This window comes from Sceloporus occidentalis, unplaced genomic scaffold, assembly GCF_023333645.1.
Source record: "Sceloporus occidentalis isolate IW3139 unplaced genomic scaffold, rSceOcc1.0.p SCAF_9, whole genome shotgun sequence".
Classification (NCBI taxonomy): Eukaryota; Metazoa; Chordata; class Lepidosauria; order Squamata; family Phrynosomatidae; genus Sceloporus; species Sceloporus occidentalis.
The window spans coordinates 37,389,004-37,416,156 of NW_028316989.1; the positions used below are offsets into that span (position 1 = coordinate 37,389,004).

The 27,153-nt window shown below is 41.0% G+C and overlaps 1 protein-coding gene across 6 annotated transcripts in view; it reads left to right on the plus strand.

Moving 5' to 3' along the window:
* The first annotated feature begins 2,215 nt into the window (after positions 1-2,215).
* Positions 2,216-27,153, plus strand: part of LOC149307288 (dmX-like protein 2) — a 96,951-nt gene continuing 72,013 nt past the window's right edge. For all 6 annotated transcript variants that reach the window (XM_089538814.1, XM_089538818.1, XM_089538817.1 and 3 more), the window contains exons 1-6: positions 2,216-2,461; positions 20,063-20,185; positions 22,347-22,418; positions 23,766-23,844; positions 24,555-24,711; positions 26,165-26,231. In XM_089538814.1, the coding sequence (XP_089394940.1) occupies positions 2,375-2,461; positions 20,063-20,185; positions 22,347-22,418; positions 23,766-23,844; positions 24,555-24,711; positions 26,165-26,231 (585 nt within the window). In that variant the 5' untranslated portion in view covers positions 2,216-2,374. The remainder of the gene's footprint in view (positions 2,462-20,062; positions 20,186-22,346; positions 22,419-23,765; positions 23,845-24,554; positions 24,712-26,164; positions 26,232-27,153) is intronic.

The window sequence follows — 27,153 nt, forward strand, 5'->3', positions numbered from 1 at the left end:
TGGCAAAGAGGTCTACATCTCTAAAGTGTCCGCTGCCAGCCAGCAATAGGACTGCAACATCTCCTCACTATTAAAACGTGTAATCCAGGTCAAGAAAAATATGAGTCAAGAGTCCACATCCGCCAGCACAATCCAGACTTTAAATTCTACATCATAACCTAGAAAAACCAAGTCACACACTAGGAAATCCTCCCATCCAGAGCTGGGGAATCCAGACCGCCAAATATTCTGGACTTCAACTTCCCTTTAGCTGTGATGGGTGGGCCAAAGATTCCCTATACCTTCTTCAAACAATAGTTGTGTTAGGGGCATTATGATGCTCTTATGGTAGTATAAGAGTATGCTGTGGTGTTTATCACACAGGGACCTATGTGCTTGCACCCTGTGTTGGCATCCCAGAAAAGTATTCGCTATCGATTATCACACACAGAGCACAGCGATGCGTTAAAAGTGCATTACTTATGTGAGAAAGTGAGTAGAAAGTGCATTTAGTTTTCATGCAGATGCGGACAAATCCCAGTGATCGTTTGGTAATAACGTTTTTGGGCATGCACACAGAAGCAATAGTGACACTCAAAACTTTCATTTCCAAGCACATACATACACACATGCTCCAGAGAGGGAAGGGAAATGGGGGAGTACTCCTTTGTCCCCATCCAGCTCAACTGGGACAAGGAGGAGAAGCGTGACCCTTTGCCCTCCTCTTTCCCCTCCCCTTGGACTGCAAGTCCCATCATCCCTTTGACTCTGGAGGAGGGCAGGCGCTGCAACTCCAGCCTCAACCGGACCTACATCGTCTCCTCCTCCCTTGCCACCATCACTACACCAGGATCTACTGGATCACCCAGGTCCAGATCCGACGACGGATTGCCTTCTTAGAGAGGGCTGCCTTGCACACCCAAAGCAGTTCCACTCTATTCTGCTCTGGTCAGCCCCCCCCCCTGGAATATTGTGTCCAGTTCTGGGCACAATTCAAAAAGGATGTGGAGAAACTGGAGCGTGTCCAAAGGAGGGCGACTAAAATGGAGAAAGGTCTGGAAACCATAAAGCCCTATGAGGAACAACTTAGGGAGCTGGGGACGTTTAGCCTGGAGAAGAGAAGAGGTGATATGATAGCCCTGTTTAAATATTTGAAGGGATGTCATATTGAGGAGGGAGGAAGCTTGTTTTCTGCTGCTCCAGAGAATAGGACCTGGAGCAATGGATGCAAGCTTCAGGAAAAGAGATTTCACTTCAACATTAGGAGGAACTTCCTGACAGTAAGGGCTGTTTGACAGTGGACCACACTCCTTCCTCGGAGTGTAGTGGAGTCTCGCTCCTTGGAGGTCTTTAAGCGGAGGCTGGATGGCCATCTGTCGGTGATGCTTTGATTGAGATTTCCTGCATGGCAGAATAGGGTTGAACTGGATGCCCTTGGGGTCTCTTCCAACTCTACGATTCTATGAAACGGTGCTTGGCTTCCTCCCCTCCTCTCCATCATACCCAGCACTGCTGCTCCCAATATCCCCCATCGTCCTCCTCCTCCTCCTCTTCTTTCTGGAGGGAGGCTTCTCAGTAGGCAAAACGTTTAGGAAAGCGTCCCTGCTTCTCCTCATCAACTAATGGGAAAGGCTTAAGGAGGGAACCAAGGAAGCCGTTTCTTTGTGTGCGTCTGTGTTGCCTCTCTCTCGGCACAACAAAGGAACCCTGGGAATCCCGCAAGACGACAATTGTGCAAAGACTGTGAATCCGTGAATGAAATGGAAACGAAAAGACAGCATCTGTCTGAAAATGGCTATTCTCCATGTCGCTTTCTGTTCCCATTCTGAGCGGATTGTGTGCAGCGTCATCTGAAAACCAATGGCGGATTTGTGGCTAATACTAGACAGAATAGCCCCAGGTTCTATGCAGTTTAAGCTTTCCCTGGGATAAACCCTTAGGCCACTCTATCCTTCTCTACCAGGATTCTTCTAATCCTAGTCTAAACTAAGGCTATCACAACACAAATCCCCCTTTTGGTCCAGTCTGGATAATCTGAATGCGTCACTTCCGGAGCTTCCATCCTTTTCCTTCTTGGCCCCGCCCCCTTCCGCGCTCACGAAGGTCTTCTCCTCCTTCACAACCGGAAGCAGCGCTTGAGGCGCGCGCATGCGCGGAGCACCTCTTCTCTCCTTCACCTTCCCTCCCTCCCTCCTCACTCCGCGCATGCGCACACCTGCTTTCCCTCGGCCTTCTTCCAATTGCGGCTGCAGTGGCGGCGGCTGGAGCCCTTCAGGAGAGGCTTCTTCCAGTTCTTCGAGGGAAGCCACCCGGGTCTCGTCTCTCGGCGGAGAAGCGGGGCCCAGGCCTGCCTTCTGGGCGGGAGGCAGGGAAGCAAGGAAGGAGGGAGGCCGCCATGCATCTGCACCAGGTGCTCACGGGCGCCGTCAACCCGGGCGACAACTGCTACTCGGTGGGCAGCGTCGAGGAGACCCCCTTCACGGTGAGCAGCAGCAGTGGTCGGGGTGCTGCAGCCACACTGGAGGGATAACCCGCTTTGGCGCCGCTTTAACTGCCTCCCTGGCTCAAGGCTATGGGATTCTGGGAGTTGGAGTTGGTTGTGGGGCCCAGAGTTCCCAGAATTCCATAGCCTTCGACAAGAAAATTAGTTAAAGCGGTGCCAAGCCGGGTTATTTCTCCAGTGGGTTTGGAGACCAAGGTTTTAAAGGGGGTGGGATATCTATTTATCTGTCTGGCTGTTTGTCTGTCTATCTGTTTATTTATCTACCTATCTATTTATCTATCTATGTATCTATTTATCTATTTATTTATTTATCTATTTATCTATCTATGTATTTATCTATCTATTTATCCATCTATCTATTTATCTATCTATTTATTTATCTATCTATGTATCTATTTATCTATCTATTTATTTATCTATTTATTTATCTATTTATTTATCCATCTATCTGTCTATCTGTCTATTTATTTATCTATCTTTATTTATTTATTTATCTATTTATTTATCCATCTATCTATCTATTTATCTATCTATCAATGTATCTATTAATTTATCTATTTATTTATCTATTTATTTATCCATCTATCTATGTATCTATCTGTCTATTTATTTAAGAGGCTGGGGTAGGGCAGTTAAAAATGTTTGGAAGCCATATGTGTACGAAAGCAATGCTGTCACGTTTTATATGTATTATTATTGTTGTTGTGATTATTATTGTTATATAACCTGCACAGAAAAGCTCATCCATGGTGGTTTGTGACATACGTTTTATACGCACAGGTATGTATTTTTATTATTATTATTATTATTATTATTATTAAATTTATGTATATCCCACTCTTTTCCCAGGACTGGGACTCAGAGCAGCATCACAGCATTAAAACAGTACAATTAAAAACGCAATAAAACAATTATTGTCATCGTTATTGGGTGTCTTCAGGTCGTTTCCAAACTGGTGGAGGCCGCCACCTGAAGGCAAAGGTGTTAGTTGGCTGGTTTTCTTGGCAAGGTTTGTGTCGGAGGGGCTTTTTTGCCATGGATTTCCCATGGAGGCTGAGAGAGTGTGACTCAGCCAAGGTCACCCAGTGGGTTTCTATGGCCGAGCCAGGGTTTGGCCAACACTCGAGCCGCTACGTCACACTGGCTCTGCATGCTGTTGTTGTGTCTCACCGAGTCATTTGTTACTTAACGGCAACCCTAAGGTGTGCCAGAGTGGCGTAGTGGTTTGCATGTTGGGCTATACTGTATTCTGCTTTGGTCAGGCCCCACCTGGAATATTGTGTCCAATTCTGGGCACCACAATTGAAAAAGGATATTGAGAAACTAGAGCGTGTCCAGAGGACAGTGACCAAAATGGTGAAGGGTCTGGAAACCATAAAGCCCTATGAGGAACGACTTAGGAAGCTGGGGACGTTTAGCCTGGAGAAGAGAAGGTTAAGAGGTGATATGATAGCCCTGTTTAAATATTTGAAGGGATGTTACTTTGAGGATGGAGCAAGCTTGTTTTCTGCTGCTCCGGAGACTAGGACCTGGAGCTATGGATGCAAGCTCCAGGAAAAGAGATTCCAGCTCAACATTAGGAGGAACTTCCTGATAGTAAGGGCTGTTTGACAGTGGAACACACTTCTTTGAAGAGTGGAGGAGTCTCCTTCCTTGGAGGTCTTTAAACAGAGGCTGGATAGCCATCTGTTGGGGATGCTTTGATTGAGATTTCCTGCATGGCAGAATGGGGTTGGACTGGATAGCCCTTGTGGTCTCTTCCAACTCTATGATTCTGTGATTCTGTGACTCTGGATAACAGGGTTCGATTTCCAGCTCAGCCATGAAACCTATTGGGTGACCATGGGCAAGTCACACTCTCCCAGCCTCAAGGGAAGGCAATAGCAGAGCCCCCTCTGAAGAAACCTGCCAAGAATCCCCCATGATAGAGGTCACCTAAGGGGTCGACATATGTCAAGACTGACTTGAAGGCACACAAAAACAACAAACCCTAAGGCTTGTTCATGAAGTTTTCTTGGAAAGTTTCTTCAGAGAGGGTTTGCCATTGCCTTCCTCTGAGGCTGAGAGAGTGTGACTTGCCCAAGGTCATGGCCGAACTGGGAATCGAACCCTGATCTCCAGAGTCTAGGTCCAGCGCTCAAACCACTACACCACACTGGCTTTCATGGCTCTATATTTATAAATGCAGTTAATTTGGTTGCTTCAGCAGTAACGACTAGAAATGGTTTCTGGGGGACAATAAGAGTAGACAGTGCTATTTAGGCATGTCATCTTGCTGCTTTTGGTGTGTGTGATTGGGGATATGTATATGCAGACATATAGTTACATATAGAATGCTACCTATGTTGGTGTCAGGCTACATATTAGATCCCAAATTTAAGGTATTTTGGGAATGTGTCTATTTATGCTTTGTGTCTTTCTGTATAAAATCCCATCTGTGCTTGCCTTTTTTCTGTCTCATTCAGTAGCTGAGGAACTGGTTCAGCGTTAAAGATTCCTATTTATGTGGTTAATTTGGGCAAGTCACATGCTCTCAGCCTCGGGGGATTGCAATAACAAACCTCTGAACAAATCTTGTCAAGATAAGCCTATGATAGGGTCGTCTTAAATCAGAAATGACTTCAAGGTGCACAACAACAACAGCAAGCCAGTGGAGAAGGGATTTTTGCCTCAGGGTGTCCCAGAAGTGATCCTGCAGGGCATCTTAAGAAAGCGTAGGCGTATGTAGTTGTGGGGAGGTTGGCACTAGGGCTGCCAGTTGGCCACATATGCACACATACAGACACACACAGCCTGGGCTCTTTTTGTGCCTTTAAGTCAGATCTTACAGAAATCAGCTAGCAAAGCTTTTTGATACATGGAGCTAAAAGTGATGGTCAAATGCATGGCTGAAAGGTTGGTAATCCTACCTGGGTGGGAGATTGGGTTTGGCCTGGTGTTGCCGATTACCATTTCTTCTTCTTAGACTCTCCCAGTGGTGAAGAAAACCTATCTTTAGGTAGGGAAAAGGCAATTATTCATGAAGACAGAGAGCATGCTGGGCTTTCCTTGTTAGGTGATTATTTATAGATGGGGATGTAGGGATTCTGGCTTTAAGGTGTGTTAGTAAAGGCGTGTTGAAATAGGGAGGCAAAAGTAGTTAGGTTAGGTTGGGTTGGATAGTTCCTGAGATGAGATGTCAGCTCAACTCTGGCCTTTCCTCCTAAACTGCATCCACACTGCAGAAAAAAATCCAGTTTGGACCCATTTTAACTGCCATGGTTCAGTACTAGGGGATTCTGGAAAGTATAGTTTCTTGAGGCATCAGCGCCTCAGCAAATTGTAATTCCCAGAATTCCATAGCAGTTAAAATGGTGGTCAAACCGGGTTGTTTCTGCAGTGTGGATGCAGTGCTATTGTGTTTCCTCTGTATAGTAAGGTGTACTTTTTGTTCTTGTAGTACCGTAATGAATTTAGGCACGAAGTAAAGGTTTGGGATGCTTTTCTTACCCAGAAATATTTCTGCTTCCCACAGAACTTTGAGAAATATGTGTTTCTAATTTCTTGAGGTGACATTAAGGCTTTCTTGATATACAGATATTTTGATATTCTTCCCAATGAGATATAATGTCAATTGGTCTGTGTTCTAATGAAAAGAGAGTTTTGGTTGCAGCCGTCTTCTATTTCTAGTCATTGATGAGCTTTGTCATTGAGTGCCATTGAATGGAATATAAATATTTCTTTGCTAAATATAAAATGAAAGGGGGGGGGGGGAAGATGCAACAGCTTGCAGAAAGCTTGCCCCTTGGCTGTTTATTATCTTATTCATAGCTATACCTATAAAATAATGGTTTTTATAGTTTGGGAAAGTATGCAGGATGTGCTAACCTATCTGACAGTTATACAAACCTCTGATAATTTTTGCTATATTATACTGAATTATGCCTAAAATAACTTTGGGACATGCTGACAAACCTTTATATGCAGAAGTTATCTTATGGCTAACTACATTTTTAATTATTAGTTTAAACAGTATAATACAAAAGAATGGGTTGTGGAGTATTTCTCTTTTCTGCTACTATGCCGCTTTACTGATGTCTAAGGGATTGATTTCATGACCATTGCTACTTATGACATTTGTAAAAAACATAGTATTTCTTTCAACACAGAGATCCAAGTTCATTCAATAATTTGCTATCTATATTATATGACAATTTTTGCTGGATTACTTTCTCCAAATTGTGATCATATGCACTGTTTTGTGGATCTACTAGATTTTTTTAAATATTCTACTTTGCTAGGAGTACCAAAGCTGGCCTGAAAACCAGGAGTTGAGAGAAGCATTAAACAGATTCTGTTTCATAGAACATTATTGGCTCTAATGTGCTTCATGTATGAACACTGTGGATAAGAAAGTGTCTGCCTTAAAATCATGATTAAAGAAATAGCAAGCATTTTAATGCTCCAATAATCTACCTCAGCCCAAGACGTAAATGGCAGTATACCTTAGGACGATCTTTCATTGCTGTGATGTTTCCTTCAGCAACAATATGATCTTTTTAATTGCCCATTTTCACTTGCACTCTGGATTTTATTGTTGTTTAATGTCAAGTACTTACAGAAAGGATAAATACACTGATGATTTGACTTATTAGAATAAATCCGCATGATTGAAGGATTATCTGTTTTCATTATACAGTAATCACAAATTAAAGTAGCAGAACAATATTCTATCCTTTTCCTAACATGAGATGCAGCTCTGCTTCCATGCTGTTGAAAATAATTCCTATGGCTTCATCACTACTGAAATAGTTTAATATTTTCCCCAAATTCTTTCCCTCCAGGATGGACATTTTTAAACAAAAATGTGTTCATTCGTGTAGACTGCTTTATGTATTTGCTGCCTATTAAGTCTGGATAGTACTTGCTGGGTGTCTAGTGTAAGGTAAAGATTGTCTAGTCGTACGTGGCTGTAGTGGGCAGTGCTCATCTCCATTACTAAGCTAAAGAGCCAGCATTGTTCAAAGACGTATCCAGTGGAAATGTGGCCAGCATGACTGCACTGAACACTGTTACCTTCCCACTGAAATGGTACCTATTTTATCTACTTCCTCTTCCTTGCAAGAGGAAAGGCTGGTTCTCTGTGGCCATTTTGGTTGGGTGAGTTCTTAAACTTTTTGAACTGTGAGCTACTTCTGTGGGTCACTGGAGCGGGGCAGAGCTAGAAGCATAATACTATATAGCTGCTCTCAGAGGCACCTAACAGTGCACATTCTTTTCCCCAGTTAAACAGTGTGGACAAGATGATGTTTGGTAATTTGGGGCTGTTAATTTCTGGGTGAACGTTGCAAATGATCCAAGGTGGGCTGGAGTTCCCAGTCCTGTCATTCACCAGTTGCTTGACAATTGTGATTGTGCAAATTTTGTACCATCAATTTTGCAGAACAGGTTTTAACATCTAGTCATGCGCTATGACAAAGTCCTTAACAGACACCATTCTTATACAGTACTCTATAATATGGGCAGAAGTGAGACTGGTCAAATTTTAATGTAATGATCCGAATATGATGAAAATAAAGGGCTTATGAAACATTGGAAGTTGACTTAATGTCATGCCAGGCCATTGGTTCATCTAGCTGTTTCGTCCCCCAGATGTTTTGGGCTTTACCTCCTGGGCTGCAAGGACAGTAACCAATGATTGGAGGGGTGGGGTTAAAGTGAAAAAATAGTTAGTAGTCCTCTAGGACCTCACTTAGAAATCTTTCTTTGTCTTATAACAATGCTATTAATGCTTATAATAATGTCTTATAATAAACCTGAAAGGTTTAGTGTGGAAAGCATGTGTTCTATCACTGAACTATGATATTTTCCTGTGTGGTTGAAAATAGTGCAAAACAAACAATAGCATGTGTAAAACTGGTGGTCATTTCTAAATTAGAGCTCATTAGTCTGGCTTTTAACTACTTGATTTGTGCTAACTGTATTTCAGTGTTCTACTGAATATTGTAGACAAATAGCTTAGGACTACATTATTATACACAGAATACAGGAACTGTTGTACTCTGAGAACATCTTATTCAATCTCTTGCCAACTGTAGTTCATCACCTACATAAGCAACAGGTGTTTTCTGTAGCATTTCATCAAAAGGTTCAAACACCACAGATTCAGGCATTGCCAACGAGGTGTCATTCAAAACCTAAAGTGTTCAGGAAGTGCCGACACCAGTTAATTTTATTGGAAACTGGTGATGGACTTTCAAATTCTATTATCCCGAGTTATGTAGCACTCAGCCTCTTGGCTCATGGATTACCAGATCCTACTGGGATGTCAAAATAGCTAAGTCAGTGGCAACCAGAGAAACAGGCATCTTTGTCTGAAAATTAGTAAGACCATTTTGCATGCTGTTACATGATGAATGCCTTCTGTTCATAATCCATTTGGCTTCTGTAAATATTTTGCATGCATGCACACACAAGACACTACACACCATTCCCAAGAGCACATTCAGACGCTTTACACTGTAGTGTAGATCATTGCTACTTGGCCTCTCTTTGAATCAGAAGCAGGTACACACACTGTGAGCCTTCTGTTTGTGGCTAGTTCATCATAGCATGTACATCAAGAACTCTCTTTTGTCTCATCCTCGACAAGCCAAAGCAATAAACTATGATTTTTCTTTATGATGCTGAAATGCTGTGAAAAGGACAAGCCAGTGTTCCTAGTTTTGTACATCATGATAAACAAAACCTGCGCAGAAGCCTGGTTTAACATTATGTGTGAACCAGGTCCATGTATTTTTGTCATGAAATTGTTATCTTTTTGAATAAATAAGGCATTTATTTATCTTTTTTAAGAGGAAAACTTTGTTGCCATATACTTGCCAATAACACTGTATGGGATAACAACTTATCTACATTATTGGGGGGGGAGAGGTCTTGCATTTGAACAACTGCAGCGCTGAAGATTATCTGAGAAAATTGGGTTAATGGCAAAGAAAGAAGATTAATTGAGAGGTGGTATTGTGAATTGCACTGGAGGTTTGTTATCTTGTTGGATGATGGGCTAGTGGTAAGTTACGTTGTTATATGTAATTTTAGTAATACAATGTTCTGTTGGATAGAATTAAAAAAAACAAGCGGGACATCATACCTAAATTGTTCAAAAATATTTCTTTAGGTCAATTCAATTTGTAATTAGTCTGATAGGATTCTTTCAGAGTACTTTTTAAAGTTCTGAGCATGGCCCTTTTTTAGTCTCAGGAGAGTTTAAGGAATATATAGACAGAGGGCCAAAACACACTGCAGAAACAATTCAGTTTGACACCACTTTAACTACCCTGGCTCAATACTAGGGAATTTTAGGAACTGTAGACACTTTACAGACCGCCCAAAAAGGGCGGTCTGCCAGCACCTCTGTTTCCACCGCGGGGAAGCCTCAGCCTCCAAACGGCGAGGCTTCCCAGTGGCGGAAAAAGAAGCCGCAAAAAGCGGCTTCTTTTTGCGGCGTGCTTATGACTCCCCATGTGTATAGGGCGCCGCCATTTTGTACATGCTCGGCACGTACTAGGGTTAGGACGTCTAGAAGGGACGCCCTTTTCTAACCCTAGTACGTGCCGAGCACATACTTTTTTCCCATGGGGAATGGGCTGTAGTTTTGTGACACATTTAGCCTTTTCTGTCAGAGAGCTCTGGTGCCACAAGAAACTACAGTTCCCAGAAGCCCATGAAAAAAAATTGGGCACAACTTATTCAGGCAGTCAAAGCCAACAACTCAGCTTTATTTTTGCCATATTACATCAAGTTCCCAAAGAAATGCAGCAGCTACATTGGATTGTAACATCCCCCCAGGGATCTGGGAGGAACACTTCCAAGCACTTTTTAAGGACACTCATGTTGAAAGTGGATCTGCAAGCTGAAATATAGAGAATCTCCCAAAGTGGGCACCGGTAACTGAGTCAGAGATCAAAAAACTTGTAGCTCAGCTGTGAATGGGGAAGGCTCCAGGGGAAGATTTAATACCTTCTTCAGAGGCCATTAAATAATTTGGAGTTCTGGGCCCCTATTCTGACACCTCTTTTCACTTGCATTGACAACTGTGGTTGAGCACCTGAGGGCTGGGGGCTTGCTATCATCATCCCCATATTTTAAAAAGGAAAGAACAATGATCTTGGCAACTACAGACCAATTAGCCTCCTCAATACAATCGGCAAGCTATATGCAAGATGCTTACAATGGAAACTTGAGGACTGGCTGGAACAAGAAAACATATAATGTTGCCAGATTCTGTGCAGTTGCGATTAAAATCTGTCAGGCAGTGACCTCTACAGTAGGCTAATACCATTCTTGCCCTGCCACACTGGATTTTAAAAGGATATTTTGAATACTGTTTTTAACCTGTGTTTTTACCTTGCTTTTAGCTTCTTTTATTCTGTATCTCCTTTTTACCTGTGCTGGTCTATGAGTGTAATAAAGATGAGCTGAACTGAACTGCATCAACTAAAAACATGTCTGTCTTTTAAAGTTTTTGGGGCCTAACTGATATTCTCCTAAATATTTGTACAGTTGCCCCTCTGTTTTCGTGGGGGATGTATTCTGGCTCCCTCCTCCCCACAAAAACAAAATCACTGATATTGGAGTCCCTATTGACTCCAATGATGGTGCACTCTGGCGCACGCCCAATTATGCCACCCTCCATTTGCCTCTCACGTATTTTCAGGGACATGGACTCCAAGTCGACAAAAACACAGGAGCGGCTGTACACATATTTTAAAACTGTTTTAACTCTTATGAATGTTATTAAACAAGTAAACATATCAAAATGTTTCAGTGTGTTTACATTTATTTGCATTGCTTTGAATTTAATCTGATTTATTTGATTTTACTTGAACACTGTCCTGAGATCTCACTGTGATTCTGTGATATAGGACGGGATATAATTATTAGAGCCATTGTGGGGTGATAGTTTCCTGGATTCTAGAGACTAGGGCTCAAACCCAACTTGGACACGGAAACCCAATGGGTGACCTTGAGTAAGTCACCCTCTTGGAATAAGAGGAGGGCAGTAGCAACTGCCCATGAACAAATCTTGTCAAGAAAACCTTGTGATAGGGTTGCCTTCGGGTCACCATGAGTCAGAAATAACTTAAAACTACGAAACACATAATTATTTAAATCAGTCAGTCATGTTTTGGAGAGTTCCTATTGTGAATGAACCATGCACAACCCATTTGTGCGTTCAATGGTCTTCTCCAGTAGCATGAATACTAAACAAACAAAATTGGAACCAGGGAGTCCTAGCTTGTTGCTTTGAAAACTCTGGCTTGTGATGCTGGTTTGTAAAAAAAAGAAAGCAACAGGCCAGGAACCTCAACTATTCTCCAGAATATTGATTGCAAATGTGGTCATGAAATATAACTTGTTCTTAATTTCCCCCCAACTCATTTTCCAAATGAGAGACGTGCCACTGCTACCTTTTTACAATCAAGGTGGATGTGGGAGACAGTGACAGTAGTAGATTTTTTAAGTCAGTCTGCCACACAGAAGACAGTCATATGAAGACAGTGGCAGTAGTCCATTGTAATACTGACCTGGAGGCTATGCATATTGCATTCTTGACAGCTGGTGGGACTGTGGCTATGGCTTGCAAGGAGATAGCTGTCCATGTGCATACACCTCTGGAACATAGACCAATTTGTCACTTGTGGATTTACCAGAAGGGAGTTCCAACCTGTTTCTGGCAAATGGAAAAATACATGTTCATATGCTACTTCAGATGCAAAACTTCTGGACTTCTATATTTATTGAAAGATTCTCTCACTGCTTGCACTTATTTGATGCTGACTACTTAATGCAACTAGATCTTCATCATTGAGTGGAATAGAGCTGAGAGGGTTGGCTTTTAATGCAAGCTTTTGTAAAATGAAATTTATCTCACATTTGAGGATTCTGCAAGTCATTCTGACTCCTCTGGCAGCTTGCAAACTCCATCTAGCTTTCTCTTGCAGGTAGCAAGCAATGTGATTAAAAGCCAAGCAGACTTTTTGTGTGGGTGGTACTTATGCTTGCTTCGTGCTTCTGTCAAGCTATTTAATCTGCAGAGCTTGCACACTACTATCATAACTGCTTCAAGAGACAGCTTAGCTTAGTATTTCCGTGTTTTGGGAATTCTCCCAAATGCCCTTCTTTTCTTCCCCTCTCCAGCTACTCCAAAATACCGTATATACTCGACTATAAGTTGACCTCATGTATAAGTAGAGGGCAGATTTTGGGGTCAAAATTATGGGTTTTGATATGACCCATGGATAAGTCAAGGTGCTCACTGTTTTCCATTTCTTATACATGTTCTGTTTAAAACTTTGCTCAGTTGAAAGTTCATTAGTCGTCCATCCTGATTTCTTGAGACATCTCCCATTTTTCTTCCTCATTGGGATTATTTTAAATTGTGCCTTCAGTATCTCCCTTTTAAGAAACTACCATCCATCCTGAACTCCCTTCTCTTTTACTATTCCTGAGCACAGGCTCACCACCAATATTTCGCTATGTTTAGTGAAATCAGCTCTCCTAAAGTCCAGAATGCGTGTCTGAATATGCCTGGCTTCTCCTTTCCACTGTATAACAAACTCCAAGAGAACATGATCACTCCCACCTATGGATCCCACCACTTTCACCCCATTAACCAGATCATCCCTGTTAGTTAGGATCATATCTAAAATAGTTGGTCCTCTTGTTGCCTCTTCCACCTTTTGAACAATGAAATTGTCTTTGAGGCAAGTGAGGAATTTGCTAGACCTTTGGAAGAGTTTGATTCCAGCAAATATCAGGTTAGTTGAAGTCATCCATCACTACTACATCTCTCCTTTCTGAATGTGTGGTCTTCTGTTCTAGAAAGGCATCATCCAATTCTTCCATCTGACTTGGAGGTCTGTAGTAGACTCCCATAATAACATCCCTGTTGTTTCCCTCCCCTTTAATTTTTACCCAGATGCTCTCCACCTGGTTTCCAGGATTGATGTCCTGGATCTCTTCAATGGTGTAAATATCCCTGATGTATAATGCTGTACCTCCTCTTTTCCTGTTTGGCCTATTTCTCTTTAAAAGTTTATACCCCTTTATTACTACAATGATGAGATTCATCCAACTAGGCTTCAGTGATGCCTATTATATTATATTTCCGTTGTCGTGTTAGGAATTAGGAATGTAAGTTCATCTTGCCTATTTCCCCTGCTCTGGGTATTAGTGTAGAGACATCTAAGACCATGTGTTCCCCCCTACTTGCTGTCTGTACAATTCTTTTTGCCTCCCATTGTTGGGTCCTTACATTGTTTGCCTTATATAGAGCCTTAGTGGTGCAGTGGTTAAATGCCTGTACTGCAGCCACTCACTCAAAACCATAAGGTTGCGAGTTCAATACCAGCAAAGGGCTCAAGCTCGACTCAGGCTTGCATCCTTCCGAGGTTGCTCAAATGAGTACCCAGATTGTTGGGGGCAATTAGCTTACACTTTGTAAACCGCTTAGGGAGTGCTTAAGTGCACTCATAAGTGGTATATAAATGTACTTGCCATTGCTATTGTTCTCTCTTTGACAGTTTGACTATTTTCTCCAGCTCTTTTGCAGTCCAGAATACTGTCTCTCTCCCCCACACAGAACTCAGTTTAAAAGCCTCAGGATCAAATTTTTGAGACTATTGGCAAACATATTTCTGCCAACTGGTGTGAGATGTTACCCATCTCTTGTCAGAAGTCTACTCTCTTGCAACCACAGCCCATGAACCAAGAATCCAAATTATTCTTGGTGGCACCATATGCAGATCCAGTTGTTTATGTCTGCTATTTTCTTCTCCCTTCCTGGACTGTGCCCTTCAACTGGGAGAAGAGATGAGATGACAACTTGTGCATCCGGCTCTTTCAGCTTCCTACCCAAAGCCTCATAATCCCTTCTGATATTCTGAAGGCTATGCCTTGCAGTATCATTGGTGCCCACATGGACCAAAAGGAAGAGGTAATGGTCAGTAGGCTTGACCAGATCAGACAGATATTTTGTATTGGTCACAGGTGGTCAGGCTTCATCTCCTGTTGTGTTATCTGTTGGAGTTCCACAGGGCTCTATTAGAGTCGCCTATTGCTCTCTCTTTATACACTGTCCTTAGGCAAGCTCATTTGTTCTTTTGGCTTTTCTTATCACCTGTACGCCGACGATACTCAGCTGTATCTTTCCATCCTGATCTTTCTCTATGTCTCGAACAGAAGTTTAATCTTGTCTTACAGTTGTTTCTCAGTGGATGCAGCACCGGCGTTTGAAGCTTAATATGTCCGAAACCGACCTTGTTTTTCCACTGAAGCCTACTGTGCAATATTCCTGTAATATTCTTGTTGATGATATCTGTGTTTGACCTGTGCAGGAAGCCTGCAGTCTTGGTTTCATTTTTGATCTTTCCTTATCCCCCAGATTCATATCATAGCCAAGGCATGTAGATTCTTTATAATATTGCTAAAATCCAACTGTTTCTTTCGGCCTCTATTGCCAAAATTCTGGTCTGTGCCCTTGTGGCCTCGTGACTGGATTGTTGTAACCTCCTTATGCTGGGGCTTCCTCTTTTTAATCTTTGTCCTTTAATTTCTGTCTAGCATTCAGCTGTGCACGCATTATCATGTCTGCTCACCACTTTGATCACATTTCTCCTTTATTATCTTCCCTCCATTGACTCCCCCTCCCTTTCCATATTCATTTAAAACTTCTGTTGATTACTTTTAAAGCCCTACATGTGCTGGCCCTTACTTATTTATCAGAGCTTCTTTCTCTTTACCTTCCCACTTGTACCCTCCATTCTGGTAGTCAAGGACTGCTGTCCCACCCAAGGATTTTCATTGCTCCATCTTGGATCCGTCCCTTTTCATTTGCTGCCCCTCACTCCTGGAACCTCCTTCCCCCACAAGATACCAAACGACGTCCGAATAGAATAAGCCACAAGCCTGTCCAAAGTTCAGGATTACAGAGAGCAATACTGCCAGTCCAGTCCGAGGTCAGTGAGTCCGGTCTGAGGTCAAGGATTCAAAAGCAGTCAAAGGTCTAGGAAGCAAGGAGTCAGATCTAGCAGCGTTCACTAAGGAGAGAGACAAAGAGACTGACAAAAGAGCTCAGTGTCTGCCAGGTGTCTTATATCTAGCTTCCTTATCACAGCTGCTGAGTGGCTAATGAGCATTTCTCACCAAGCCTCTTGGAATGCCAAAGGCACACCCTTTCTGATTTCCTCTGGTTGAAGGTAGGAACTTCAATGCCCTGCTGCTCTATGTCTCCCAAGTCAGGCACTTCTTGAGCCCCAGGATCCACTGAAGAAGATCCCACAGAGCTAGGTTGTGGCTGAGCCAAATCCACTGGGGCTGGGAGAGCAGAGCTGGGACCTGGCAGGGCAGAACTGGGGCATGGCACAGCCTCAGGTTCCTCCTGTACCTGAGGAGCCGAGTCCTCCTCATCCTCCAAGTCCTCCTCATGGCAGGCCATGACATCCCTAACCCTAGTGAATATGGAAGAACAAGTGTATTATGTTTAATTATTTTCGTAGAATGTACGCCATAGACAGGTTTATTTTATCAATTTTAATTGATTGTATGTACAGCATTGTGTAAATTTACAGAGCTTTATAAATAAAGCTTAATAATAATAATAATAATAATACGTCTTGTCATCCTGACTGTCATATCATGTTTTTTGCCCTAGGGAGACAACACTTCTCCTGAGATAACTTGTCAGGCCCACAAACCACTGTACCCTTCAGCAAGGAGTCCACCACCACCCGCCTCCTCCAAGGCTTAGCAGTGGCTGTTCCCTTTGGTGCCCTGCACTATCCCTGAAGTCTGTCCCTGCTGCTCTTCCCCATCATCCCTGATAAGTGAAAGAACTGCAAATCGATTTTGTAGCTACAGGCTCCCACAATGATCTCTGGTTTCTCTACTTCTGTGTGTGACATTCATCCAACCATCTACCTCCTGTGTCTGTGCAGTGACCTCCTCCCCAGCAACTTCCTCTGTGTTTCTCATCCAAGACCGTCCGGTCCATTCTGTCCATGAAAACCTCTTTCTCCCTAAGATGAAGTGTAGATACTTGGGCCTCCAGCTGCTGGACCTTCTCTTCCAACAGGGCTACCAACTTGCACTTGGTGCAGGTGAAGTTCTCCACATCCAATAGGCAAGAAGACAAACATTCCACAAGTGTTGCAGGTGACTACAGCAGGTCCCTCAGTCTCCATACTAAGAAGTCTTAAGGAGGCGTTGCAACTAGAGAGGTTTATAGCAGCTAGCAGTGTTTTTTAACTTCTAAACTGGCTCATTAATGTAGTTGAGGTTCACAAGCTGTACGCAGCGATAACCTGCTGCGACTCCATTACATCCTGGAAGTCTCAAAAACAGTGTTAATGAGGTTCTCATGTTAATCAGGTCATGGCACAGTTGGGTCTTCATGTCAAATGTCTTTCTAGAAAGTTTGATGTTGTGGTGAAGGTCATATCTGATGCAAATTGTTGATGTACTCTAGGAAAAGAAACCATATTTCAGTAAATGATGTTTTTCCAATTTATCCTTTTGACTTTCTTGTATTATCTGTGAAGTTTCTCAATCAGCCATATGTCCCAGGTCTTCCTCCACCTATTTTTTATTAAAAGTTCACCTGCTTTCCATTTCTTCGCTGTTTCCAATCTAGCTATTGCTATAAGGAAGATGATCAATAATGTGTTAAGTGTATTACCATCCTGAGACCGCTTATGTGAGTGTGTTAGCATAGTAAGTTTACTCATCAGAGATGTTCTTTTGGCTTCTCTTATTTTCTTCTACTTTTCTCCCTCCTGATTAAAGAGGTCCCTCAGAACAGGTTTTAGTATATCCCAAAGTAAGGCTTCAGAGGTGTCGGAAGTTTCTGAAGGGTTGTTTTAAAAGGTTCATTTAACAGTAAGTGGGGTTAAATTGCCATATTGTGGAGGGCAGCATGCCTTTATCTAGGGTCCAGTCTACAATCTGGGGGGGGGGGGGGAGTAGTCAGAGCAGAGTATGGGCTTTATGGCCATGTCTTTCATTTGGGGGAAAGTGTCTTACTTGATGAAAAAGTGATCAATTCTTGATTAGGAGTTATGCATGGATGAGTAAAATGTGTAGTCTCTGTCTCTGGGGTGGAAGATTCTCCAAGGGTCTACTAGCCCCACCTTGTTAATGTGTTTTAAAATTAACCCCTGCCCACTCTCTTATTTTACTCTTGGGTACCAAAGATACATGTTCAAATATGTGGTCATCTGTATTTCTAAAGAGAAAAACAAATTATAATGTTAAAGATAATGACTTGAGAAAGGACATAATACTGTAATGGCAATAGAAAAAAAAGTTTTCATGTTCTAAAAGGGTCCTTGTTATAGTTTAATATGATTGAGATGGTATCCCAGCATATTTTATTAACTTCCATAGAATAATTCTACTTCTATGTCATTACATTTTGATACATTTTGATACATTTGACATTTTCATCTGTTCCACTGAGTTACAGAATATCAGTTTGTTTTGAAATTTTCCAGCCCATTCTTCATCTGACAGCTCACATCACTGCATATTTCCTGTAGGTAGTACACACCCACAACTCATGTTTTCATGCTCCCTAAATACCCTAAAAGCAGATCCGTTCCGATCTTGGAAGCTAAGCAGAGTCAGCCCTGCTTAGTACTTGGATGAAAGACTGCCAACAAATACCAGGTGCTGTGGGCTATATTTCAGAGGAAGGAACTGGCAAAGCTATCTCTTGAATATTCTTTGCCTAAGAAAACACTATCAAATTAATGAGGCCACCATAAATCGACAGGCAACTTGAAAGCACATATAGACACACAGGTGAACTGTGGAGCAAAGGGAAAAAATCTGTTCTAATGTTATTATTAGCAGTGCCAGGACAGCAGCCTCAGTCAGGATTTGTCTGTGTGGAGTGAGTGAATGAGTGAGTGAGCCAGAGAAAGTAATAAAAACTTCCCCAGGCTTCTATTCATTTATTAAAATATTTATATCCTGCCTTATATCCAAAGATCTCAGGGTGGCTCACAATTAAAAAAAATGTAAAACAATGAATACCTGTAATAATAATCTAAAAGGCATACATATATAGATATAGATAGATAGAATCATTTATAACTTTAAGACCAGGCAATTTAAAACCAGTTTAAAGGTGTGCCAACCATAGCACATGTGAAACTTGGATACAATCAATTAGGTCTGAAGTCTTTAATAAAAAGCTAAGTTTTGACTTGGAACCCAAATGATACCAAAATTGCCGCCAGTTGGACGTCCAAGGGGAGGGTATTCCATAACTGGGATGCCAGTGCAGAGAAGACCCTCTCTAGTGATAACAGTTGCTCTGATCTGTATTCCTTCACACAAAGTTCTCTCAGACCCTGATGATCCATCTTCTAAGGTCATTATTTCATATTTTTCAGTGTTCCCAATTTTCCAGGGATCATCTCATGGAATTCAGCTTATTACTGGCTTACTTTTCAACATGGGAGAATCCCAGATCAAGTAATCAAATGCAAAGTGTTGCCTGTGGAGGGGAAACCTGTACTTTTGAGAAGAGGCTGAGTTTCAGTTCTGCTTACTTTCTCATTCCCTCCTTTCTTGGGCTCAGATGTTCAGAAGCTTTTACTCTAGGAGCCATGAGATGCTAAAGGTGGGCATGAGGAGAAAAAGAAGGGGGAAGCATTGAATTGGTTCAGTGGGAAGAAGAGAAAAAGAACAGTACATGATAACCACTGTGAAGAATCAATGAGAAGACACGAAAGAGCAGTAGAATGAGCTTGAACCAAACTGTGCCCTAAAACTGTGCATGTAGTTTTATAACAGGACTGAAAACTCTGTAAAATATTTCTCCTCTGCTAGTTCTCAGAATTGATTGTGGGAGATTCTACAAACATATGTGTGGTCTTGTTGCACTGTTAGATGCACTTTTCATGTTGGTTTACTGATCTCCTGTATTAGTTTGACAGGAGGAAGAGTGATACCTTCATGGGAAAACTGATGACTCTATTCTTAATTTTAACAACATTCAAAATAATTTTCTAACAGTAGGTGTTTAGGTTTGTAGTTTGCTTAGTGAAGAGGTTTACTAATACACAGAGAGGGAAAGGGCTGATTTCTTGTACACACAGAGAAGTGGCTTTTAGGTGGGCAGAGCAACCTTCAGTTGCAAGGCAGAGGGTGACATTCAAAGCTGCAGCTAGCCTTTTCCTGAAGCTCATATCCAAAGCTAGCTCTGTTTTATTCTGTGATTCATTTAAAAAACAAACACCATAGTCTTTTACAACTCTAGTGGGCATGGTATTTTTGGCATTGCTGCTACCTCTGGGTATGTATATGTAGTGTTATTGTTATGTTTTAAATGATTTTACATTTTTAAAAATTTCATGCCAAAATTTCATAACTTGTTTAATTGTGTTTTAACTTTTTATTATTAGGTATTTAGCTTTTCCCTGTTAAAGCATTGTAAGCTGCATTGAGTTCTATGCTGCCAGGATGTAACACAAAGAAATAAAATAAAATTCTTTCCTAAAAACAATTATCATGAAATGTTGGTTTTTTTTTTAGGCGTATGGCTCTGGATGTGATATTGTTATCCTGGCAAACGACTTTGAATGTGTGCAAATTATTCCTGGTGCTAAGCATGGAAACATCCAAGTCAGCTGTGTAGAGTGCTCACAACAAGGAAGGGTAAGGAATTTAAAGCCTTTAAAGGAATTATTGTACTCCTGCTCAGATAATGAGCCACCCTTACTGAAGGCTTCCTTATTGATGGGAAGCAGATATATGTGTGTATGATATCTACCTGCACATAAAATGAGATAACTGTGCTCTCTGGGTATTTTGTGCATGATTTGGATCAACAGTGTTGTTCTGGATTAGATTAACAGTTAACTAATTCAATTAAGTCTTAAAAAGAAAAGAATTTGACCTTTGATTGAATGCTACATGGAAATTATGTGTGTCAGAAATAGCTTCTTTTTTCTATTTTGCAATATCTTCTCTTAATAACCAAAGCGTATGGTTTGTGCACACTTTGAAATCTAGCATGTGGTAGCACAGTTGAATGATCTTTGTTTAAATTTACTTTCTTCTTCATGGTCTTAGTGACCTATACACATGGGGTATAATGCGCCTGCTCGGAATTTTCAAGGTACTTCTAGAAGAGTTTATTCCTGACATTTTGCCAGCATCTGTGGCTGGCATCTTCAGAGAATGCTGGTATGGAAGTGAGTGGGGTGTACTGTGTGACTCTAGGTTGAGAGGAGTGGTTTGCATGTTAATATGTTGTGTTGTTGAATGGCAAGGCTTCAGGGTGGAAGGATATGCAAGGAGGATTTGTGTCTGTTTAATTAGTGATCCATTGTCTTCTGGGAAAAACCTATAGAAGTAGCATCAGTAAGAGCTTTCAGAGTATTTTCTTCCCTTGGATTTTGGTGTTTTTGGCTAAATCCTTGGAGTTCGTATGGCATCCACATCCTTCAAGCAATGTGTTGAGTGCAGGGGTAAGACCCCTGAAAAAGATGGCCATTCCGAGTGCCTCTTTTGTTTGGGAGAAGCCCATAACAGAGGCTTATGCCACCATTGCCAGGGCTTCATGCAACCGCACTGCTAGGCTTAAAGCACTCCTTTGGGAACAAGTTCTCCGTGCCCTGACTCCGTGGACTGAGCACGTGGCTTGAGCAATGACTCTGCCAGAGATCACTATTGGGCAAAGGCCTCTCAGGTCCTCCGTTCGACTTGCCCATCGACAGTTGACTGTGGATTTCCCTTCAACCTCATCTCTTGCTCAACCGACCTTAGTATTGCTACTAGGCCCCTCACATGAAAAGCAGCCTTTTTTGTGTCAATAACCTCAGCCGGGTGGGTCAGTGAACTCTGTGCCCTCCGTTCTGACTCTTCTTTGATCAGGTTCGATAAGGACAAGGCCATCCTTTGCCCCAATTATTAACTTCCTAAATAAGGTGGTCTTGGACTTCCACCTCAGCCAAGACATTATCCTCCCTGCCTTCATGCAAGAACTGTCATCTGGACTTGAGAGGTCACTTCACTCCCTGGACATTTGCAGGGCATTAGCCTTCCATGTCGATCCAGAATCTCTTTGTGTGTTATCTTGCTTGGGCCATATCTCGCTTCTGTCAACAAGTCACCCCTCAAGTGGGTGATGACTGCCATTCATCTGGCTCACATGCTGGTGGGCAGTTCCCCCCACCATCTCCATGTCCAATGCCTTCCTCTCAGGCATTCCCCTCCAAGATATTTGCTGTGCGGTGATGTGGTCTCAATGATCCACCTTTATATCACACTACAGGATTGATAACAGCTCTCAGAGAAGAGATCTTGGGAAGATCTGTCCTTTTCACTTATATTGTGTGACATTCCCTCATTCATTGAGGTAAGACAGCTTGCTAAACTCCCATGTGTGTAAGCCAAAGAGACCATGAAGAAGAACAGGTTGCTTACCTGTAACCGTGTTTCTTTAAGTGATTATCTGTGAATTTGCACAATCCGCCCTTCCTGCCCTCAGTTGTCACTTCACTCCTTTTATTGTCCTGCTGCTGTGGACTCCAAACTAGGGCATGGACCCCAAAGGGGGCTTATATAGGGAGATGTGAAGATCTACCCCAAAAACACCCACTGCTTTGAAAGTTCAGAACAGTTCTGCATAGGTGCATTATAGCCCATGTGTGTAAGTTCACAGATGACCACTCACAGAAACACAGTTACAGGTAAGCAACATGTCCTTCTCTCAGAATCTATACAATACTCTGTAGGAGAGGAATAAACAGAAATAGAAAAAATATTTCACTTACTTTCTCAGACAGCTTTTTGTTCACTTGCTTTGCTCTAGATTGCAGCCTCGTATGGAAACGCTGTGTGTATTTTTGAACCCCTTGGGGTAAATTCTCACAAGAGAAATTGTGTAAGTATTGTATTTCCCTACTCCCTTGGATTTGTAACAGTATTGCTAGTATTAATTTCTTTCAATTGTCAGTATTAAATCATCACATTCCATAGCCAACTAGTTCACTCAGTTTGCACTGTTTCTCTTCTGCAAAGTAATGCCCTAGGAGGTGATTTGCAGGGAAGAAATGGCAGAGATAAGAAGGGCGCTTCATTCTTCCTCCTGCAATTTTCTTCTGGTAATTTCTTCTTTTATAACTTCCCCAGTAATGTAAGTTTGCCATCAGAGGCATTACCAGCTTCGGAAATGGTTACTAGGGAAAAGCCTTGGGCATAAACATTCCCTCTCCTACCAACCACTTTTCACCCTGCCATTACATAGCTTTGCAGTGGAGCAGTTCAGCTTCTGAGGTAGTGTTAAGTGAATTCTCCTGCAACTATAGCATAGCAACGCTTGGAGATGATAGTACAGGTGTGCATCTTGCAGTTGGCACCATATGGTTGCTGAATAGATGAGTGTTCTGACATGCTATCTGTTCAACAGCCTTGTGCTTTCTACTGCTTCCTTCTGGCACAAGTAGGTAAGCCTTGCTGAATCTTTGCACTGCATCACTACACTGTCCCATAGTCAGTGTTTCCTGATGAACCATGCTCTTTCTGCCACTGCACTGGCCAAGCAGTGGCATGTGCTATCCATTGTCGGTTTGCTGTGACAGATAGAGTTCTCTTGAAGAGTTTTTTAATTGAAAATTTTATTTGTTTTATAACAATAATATAAAGCAACAATACAAAAATAATAAAAGGCCTTGAAGAGTCATATAAAAGCTTTGCAGAATAACAATGTGAGTAGAGGTAGCATCAGGAACCAAAAGATCCTAAAATTGTCACTCAAGATTTTTGAATTTTTCAGACACTTTACTTAAAAAGACAGGTCTGAGCAGGAGAAGGATTTTTCAGTCAGAGTTCTTTGAATAAATAATTTTTAAAAAGGATCCTGTTTTCTATGGAAATCTTTGATGTTTTCCCCCAAAGAACTAATGGAAAATAAACTAATTTCCCCCACCTGTTTCATGATGTAGAGAAAATAGCTACTCATGAAGAACAGCAGGAGTGCAAGCACGCTTTTGGGTTGTGTTCATTCTAGAGCCGTGACTATGTTCTAGGTGGTTACTTTGACTATGTTATTGGCTTTAATTATTGTCACTGAAGAATTCTGTTTGACAGCAGTATACTTGCTTACTCTTGTTGAAAGAAGTCATAGAAAATAATAAAATCTGAAGTGCAAGTTTGTAACTTTGTGTAAAAATAAACATTTTACCTCTCTAGTTGTTGTCTCCTAAAATAATTCTTAATATTTACATTACAGCAACTAAAGTGTCAGTGGCTGAAAACAGGACAGTTTTTCCTCAGTTCTATGACCTTCAACTTAGCATGGGATCCTCAAGGTAATTTGATGTGAAGTCAGTTCTCAGTATTTATATTTATGCAGCCTGCTACAGTGCAAATCTCCATCATGGGATAACTTTTTATTCTAACAATCTGAACAAGGTGCAGCTGGAAAATATTTAGTAATTTTGTCCAGCACTCTAGCATGAATATATCTTAGCATTTTTAGGATAATTATGAGAATAAGCAAGGATAAAATGTTGTGACATCCCAAATGGCTTTGAATATAATTATATGACAAAAAACTATTTGTGTTAACTGTAATTTTATTTTTTTACATATTTAAGTAAATACACTTTCCCAATATAATAATAATAATAATAATAATAATAATAGTAATAATAATAATTTATTTATAGCCCGCCCAATCACAAGGAATCCAGGCGGGTTACAACAGTAAAAATAAAGATAATAAAATAAAATACAATAAATAAATAAAATACAATAAAATAGTGTTATTTGAAAGTGTTATCAGATGAGCATATAGTTGTGAATAATATGAAGATATATTTAAAAATTCTCTGTCCTTCACTGTTTCACTTATGCAAAGAAATCATGTAGTACCTTTGAGACTGAGTGAAAAAAGTTATGCTTCAACATTATTCACTCAGGCTCAAGGGTGCTACAAGATTCCTTTGCATACTGATATTCCACACTAATACAGCTATGTCTCTAAATTGTATTTCACTTAAATATTCTTTGTTTTCAGGTAACCGGTTGTTGACAGCAACAGATTATTTGCAGTTGTGGGCCCCTCCATCTAATGATATCCTGGAAGAGGAGGAAGAAGATGATCCTGACACAGTGGTCAAAGAGGATAAAGTCCATCCTGTTCTAAATGACTGGAAATGTGTCTGGCAGTGCAAGTATGTTGTCTATTTGGGGAAGAGAAAAAATAGCAACATTTTGCATTTCCCTCAGTAATAGTTTTAAAGAATTTTAATTCATTTAGTATGTGGCATTCAGTATAAATTCCTATAACTTACCATTGCATTCCAGTTACATTACTGGAAAACATAGTTAGAAAAATGTAAGTACAGTGGGACCTTGGTATCTGTAAACTTGGGGTTACTGTGATGCCTATTTCTTTTGAATATAACTCTCTCTGTATGTATGTATGTATGTATGAGAGATAAAGTATGTAATTTATCCCTGTTGAATATAACAAAACTCTGGCTGGTTCAGACAACTGAGAGTTGGAAATGGCTTATAGCAATAGCAATAGCAGTAACAAGTTCATTTCTCTACCACTTAGTGAATTAACATTCCCTAAATGATTTACAATCTATAAGACAAGCTGGGTATTCATTTTACTGACCTAGAAAAGCATGGAAGGCTGAGTGGATCCCGGAGCCCTGCCTGGGATCGAACTCACAACTCTGTGGCTGCAGTACAAGCTTTTAACCACTGCAACACCAGGGCTTCCATGATCCCCCTTCTCTCTCATTGATCTGGGTTCCCTTCCATGTTCCTATTTACCGTAAGCAGAAAATAACAGTAACATATAAATTAACAGGCTATGGTTTATGCTAATCCTCCAAATCAGACATGGAACCCACTCTTTGGTATGGCTTTCAGTTTCTGGTTTGAAAGTGGAAAAGTGAAAACACAGATCTCAGTTTGCCATTGAATGTCCAATTACAACTATATCACATACTGTAGGTGGGCATTACCCTCTTGGTATTGACAAGTCCAGTGTGCAAATCACATTTGGTTTGCATACTAAATGTTAACATGAAATTCCCCTTTCCCCACAGTAACAGATACATACTCCTTTTTCCCAGCCTGAGCATCTCAGCATGGGCAATGAGATCTTTGTGTTCCTAAAGAGAGAGAAGGAGAAAAAGCACAATTTCAGCATTTTGCCAGGGTTGCCAATATAGTTAATGATGCTCCTGGATCACAAAATAACTCCTTTTAAAATTTTGTTAACATCTTGCAGCAATTAAATAATAATAATCATAATAATAATAATAATAATAATAATAATAATAAATTATTTTATTTATATACCGCCCTGTGGCGAACCAATCTGGGCAGTTTACAACATTAAAATAACATACAGCATAAAAACAATATATTTCCCTCCCCCCTTAAAAAGTTATTAAACTACATATCTAATTTAAAACCACAATAACCACAAAAATTAAGTTGTTGTATCTAGTTCTATGTGCTTTAACAAGATTGTTTGTGATAATAACCTTAGTTTACCATAGCTGATCCATCCTGATATTGTAAATGTTTTTACATTTGCACTAATCGTTACTTAAAATAGTATTATCTCCTTAAATTGAGACTTGCATTCTCTTTCTGTTTTAGGACTGCAGTGTCTGTCCATTTGATGGAATGGTCACCAGATGGTGAATATTTTGCAACAGCTGGGAAGGTAGGGATAAGCGAGAGGGAATGAATTATTCTTTGAGGTGTGTGACAAAGGCTACTGCTTTATATATATATCAACTCTGTGGCTAGTGATGTTTTCTAGAACTCCTAGAACAGAAGTAGTAATATCTGTGTGTGTGTGTGTGTGTGTGTGTGTGTGTGTGTGTGTGTGTGTGTGTGAGAGAGAGAGAGAGAGAGAGAGAGAGAGATTGACATTGAGGGTAGTGGGCTGTACTATTAATAATAAAAGTAGTAAGTAATGCTATTATTAACACAGGAAATGGAATTATTTGTGATTAACTATAAATATGACATCAGAGTGGTCTTTAGCTAGTGAAGGGACAGAAAGCCTTTGGTCCTCCATATGTTTCAGCCATTTAACATTTCTCCCTCCTTCCTTGCTTCTTTCTTTGGTATTGTTGTCTTTTTAAGAGAAGGAAGCAAGGGAAACATAGAAATACAGTTGGCCCTTCTTATATGCGGATTTTTTATACACAGATTAAAGTATCCATGGTTTGAAAATGTTCTTAAAAAGTATAAATTTCAAATATCAAACCTTGATTTTCCATTTTTTATAAGGGACAACATTTTGCTATGTCATTATATTTAATGGGACTTGAGCATCCACGGATTTTGTTATCCACAGGGGATCTTGGAACCAAACCCCATCGTATAACAAGGGTCCGCTATATTTCTTTTGCAGGTTAGATGATTCACCCATCTAACCCAGGATTACTAGCTCTGGTCTCTGATTGACGGTGGCTGTCGTGCCTTTTGGGCAAAGGCCTTTTCCATGACCTGTTACTGACTGAAATATAGTGATAATAACTGACCAACCTTTGGGAGTTGTTGTAAGGTCATGAGTGTAAAGCATTTTAAATATTCGTAGCCATGTAAATGCTAGGTTTTAAGATTCAAAGTTGTTT